The sequence below is a fragment of the Notothenia coriiceps genome, unplaced genomic scaffold, assembly GCF_000735185.1.
Source record: "Notothenia coriiceps isolate Sejong01 unplaced genomic scaffold, NC01 NC01_scaffold00024630, whole genome shotgun sequence".
NCBI lineage: Eukaryota > Metazoa > Chordata > Actinopteri > Perciformes > Nototheniidae > Notothenia > Notothenia coriiceps.
In genome coordinates, this window is record NW_011357331.1 from 132,741 (window position 1) to 136,344 (window position 3,604).

Sequence of the window (3,604 nt, forward strand, 5' to 3'; positions counted from 1 at the left end):
CACTGGACTGCATGCTAGCACGAACGGTATTCTTTTTCAACGGCCTCTGAAGGCACTCTCATATAACATCAGGACGGATTATACTCCCCCTCCACAGACCAAAGCTCGTAGATCAGGGTTATTCCAGGCCAGTTCACTCACGTGCTCTTAGGCGCTTTGAGCAATGTGGAGAATTGAATAGCAGACACAAACAGGGTAGCCAATAAGTAGCTATTACTACCATGCATTAAGAGTTGGTCAAGTAAGCAGAGGACACCAAACCAACTGAGACCCGTCTGTCCGCCGCATCTACACACTGCCACACACACACCTACACACTGTACCACACACACACCTACACACTGTACCACACACACACCTACACACTGTACCACACACACCTACAGCTCCTAAAGCATAATCAGGCTACAGCCGTTGTATATTTTATTATGTGAAGCACTAAATGGTCTTAGAAAAATATTGACTCTTTGTTTGTAGATATCTACTAAACTAAAGCAAATAAAGAGAGTAGGCCTGTTATACTGAGTGATATATATTATACACACTGCTCTGCTTTCTGCACGGACCTCACAGCTGTTCTCTCTGGAAACATCGCGACGCGATGAAAGCAGTTTCTAGTGGAGCCTCGCAGCGGCGAAACTGTGACGCGTTTGGGGGTGCTGCAGCTGCTAGTGGAGCCTCGCAGATGGGGGTGCTGCAGCCCCCTGAGCACCACCCCCTTCCCGCGTCCATTCGCGATGTCTCGCTGTCTCGCAGACCCACGCAGCAAGCAGGAAATGAATCCAGCTCACATTGTCCGTCCCTCGCAGCAGCGAGCACCCTCTCTAATCTCAGATGCACCCCGAGTCATTTTGTTTTAGAACCGGGCCTGGTTCAGTCTCACAGGGCCATGCTAGTTCAAAGACTAAGATGATGTTACCCTCATACTGACTCCAAGACTAAGCAGTATAATGCAGTGTTGTAATTATATTTTGTGTTTATTTTACAGTTTAATTATGAGTGGAAGGGCACAGTTGAAATCATTTTGATTAAAATGTCTATAAAAGCATTTAATAAAACATCAATTTATTATAAAAAAAAGACAGAAGTACTTCTGCTCATTGCAGTCAGAACGTGTTGATATTTCTCTCACCATTAACTGCTACATTTAGTGTTTCTTTAAAAAAATTACCCGCATCTCATAAAAAGCCTGCAGTTGGTTAGTTTTACAATAATACAAACCGTAGATTCAAAAACAAAAACATATTTTTATCTGACAATAGCTAGACACAGACACCAATGTTTCAATTGTGTGAAGGCACAATCATTAATATTGAATGAGTCTTTATTTTGAAATTAGGTCTATGTTTTATATCAGAGTCTGGTTGAATATTAGAGCATTATTCTTTCTCGGCTCACTTTTTTGGGATATTTAGATTGAATCTAAATATCACCTTTTGATCACCGTGACCACTTAATGCCGTGTTAATAGTACCATGTTGTAAAGCAGCATCTTAACCTCAAGCAACACTGTACACGTGATGTGAACTGGCCTGGAAATAACCCTGACTCTACAGCTTGGTGCTGTGGGGGGGCGCTGACAGACCGTCTGCAGCAGCAGCCCAGGTGGGACTGTCTGTGTTTGTGGTCTGGTCTGGGCCAGTTGGCTCCTCAGAGGCCGACTGCAGTCTGTTTTTGGCGAGGTACTGGCTGCAGGAAGAGAAGGTGTGGTAGAAAGTGGAGGAGAGGCCGGCGATGTCCGTGGAGATGTAGGGAATAACCTCTGGAGACGCCTGGTTATAGTAACTGACCTGGAGAAAGATACACATACATGGTTAGGTGTTCCATTATATCTACACTGAACACAAGGAAAAAGGCAACTCTTTTTTTTTTGCTCACATTTTTCATGAGCTGAAATCAAACATCTATGTACACAAAGGGCCTCTTTCTCTCAAATATTGTTCACACATTTTTCTAAATCTGTGTTAGTGAGCACTCTTCCTTTGCCGAGATAATCCATCCACCTCACAGGTGTGGCCTATCAAGATGCTGATAAGACAGCAGGATTATTGCACAGGTGTGCCTCAGGCTGCTCACAGTAAATGGCCACTGGATGGATTAACTCAGCAAAGGAGAAGTGCTCAGATTTAGACACATTTGTGAACAATATTTGAGAGAAAGAGGCTTTTTGTGTACATAGAAAAAGTCTTAGATAGAAAACTGGAAGCCAAACATTTTATATTTCTATCAGTTTATTCACCCATGATTAACCATATTAAACCAGTTTTTGTCTCACCAGGGACATGTTGTCTTTAATCTCCAGGATGGTAAAGCCAGCACACAGAACCTCTCCTCTGTTATATCCTTCAGTGGGGGGGTGAGTGGGCAGGGACACTGAGCGCAGTGCGATGACGTAAGGGTCTCTGAGGGGGAAAACACAAGAAACTGTTGGAGTGATCTTGGCCAGGACTTCCTTCTTAACACTTTAACTTTTTAGCCTCCTTGTTTCTCTTTGGTTGACCTAGGTGAAGGAAGATTAACCACCTCCACTATTCTTTGTTGAAACCCTTTTTTGCATACCTTTCCTTACAGGTGTCCATGGTCGCGTTCCCTGTAATACTTTGACCTAAACTTGTCAATTTTCCTATCGTTACTTCTTACCCCATTAACAGAGAATTTTTTTCTCAAGCTGAACCTACTAAAGGTGGCCTTTTCGTTTAACCTTGACATTCTTAATTCCAGTTTGTGAAGCCTTGTTTTTTTAACCTAGTACACACACAATATGCTCTTAACATTAAATACCATAATGATCCTATTCTGATTACTTTACTACTACATTATATAACAATATATTTCGTGCAACATATCCTACAACAACAAAGCGACAGTAAATTCTGAAAGATAAGGGGTATGTGACCTTTGACCTGTCATTTAGCCATTCAGTGTACTGACCCGCTGCCACACGGCTTCCTCTTGGAAGCCAACAAGATGAAGTCTTGAATCCCTTCTCCTGGTTGGGCTGAAGTCGGGGAACCCACCCCCCCCTGACGCACTGAGGGGGTCACCACTCGATACAGGAAGTCATCATCATCCACCCGGTATATCAGCTCACAATTCCTGATGTAGGGAAGGAAAGAGAGGGGGATGGGAAATAATAATGACTATATTGTTAAAGTCATTGTAATATCATTTAATATTTATTCATAATTTTGCCAAGAGTTACATTTAAAAATGAATATCATGTCTCTACGATAAAATTGAAGCTACAGCCACCTCTCCTTTAGCAAAGCATAGCATAATGACTGGAGTTGGGTGCAAACAGCTAGCCTGACTTTATACCAAGGTACAAAACTAACATACCAGCCCCTGAAAAAGTTCAATGATTACCAAACCATGCAAAAAGGGTTTTTGTATGCCACAAAGCACTTAACTCTTTCTTACAAAAATAATTAAGATTCATTTAAAGTAAAATGTTGTTTTGTTGGAGAGTATAACCTTGACCTGGTCCCTGAACCTTTTTAAAGATGACATCTATTGCTCATTTTCAGGTTCATATCAGTATGTAGTGTCTCTACTTTAAAGGGTCCTCTCCTGCTGATGTTCAGGTGTATATCAGTATGTAGTG

At 42.0% G+C, this 3,604-nt stretch overlaps 1 protein-coding gene across 1 annotated transcript in view; it reads right to left on the minus strand.

Annotated features, from left to right (window-relative positions):
* Nucleotides 1-1,091: 1,091 nt before the first annotated feature.
* The window catches only part of LOC104955084 (acyl-coenzyme A thioesterase 11-like), an 11,291-nt gene continuing 8,778 nt past the window's right edge, over nt 1,092-3,604 (minus strand). The window contains exons 2-4 of the mRNA XM_010782313.1: nt 2,932-3,140; nt 2,276-2,402; nt 1,092-1,790 (exon numbers count right to left, since the gene is read on the minus strand). Of these exons, the coding sequence (XP_010780615.1) occupies nt 1,551-1,790; nt 2,276-2,402; nt 2,932-3,140 (576 nt within the window). The 3' untranslated portion in view covers nt 1,092-1,550. The remainder of the gene's footprint in view (nt 1,791-2,275; nt 2,403-2,931; nt 3,141-3,604) is intronic.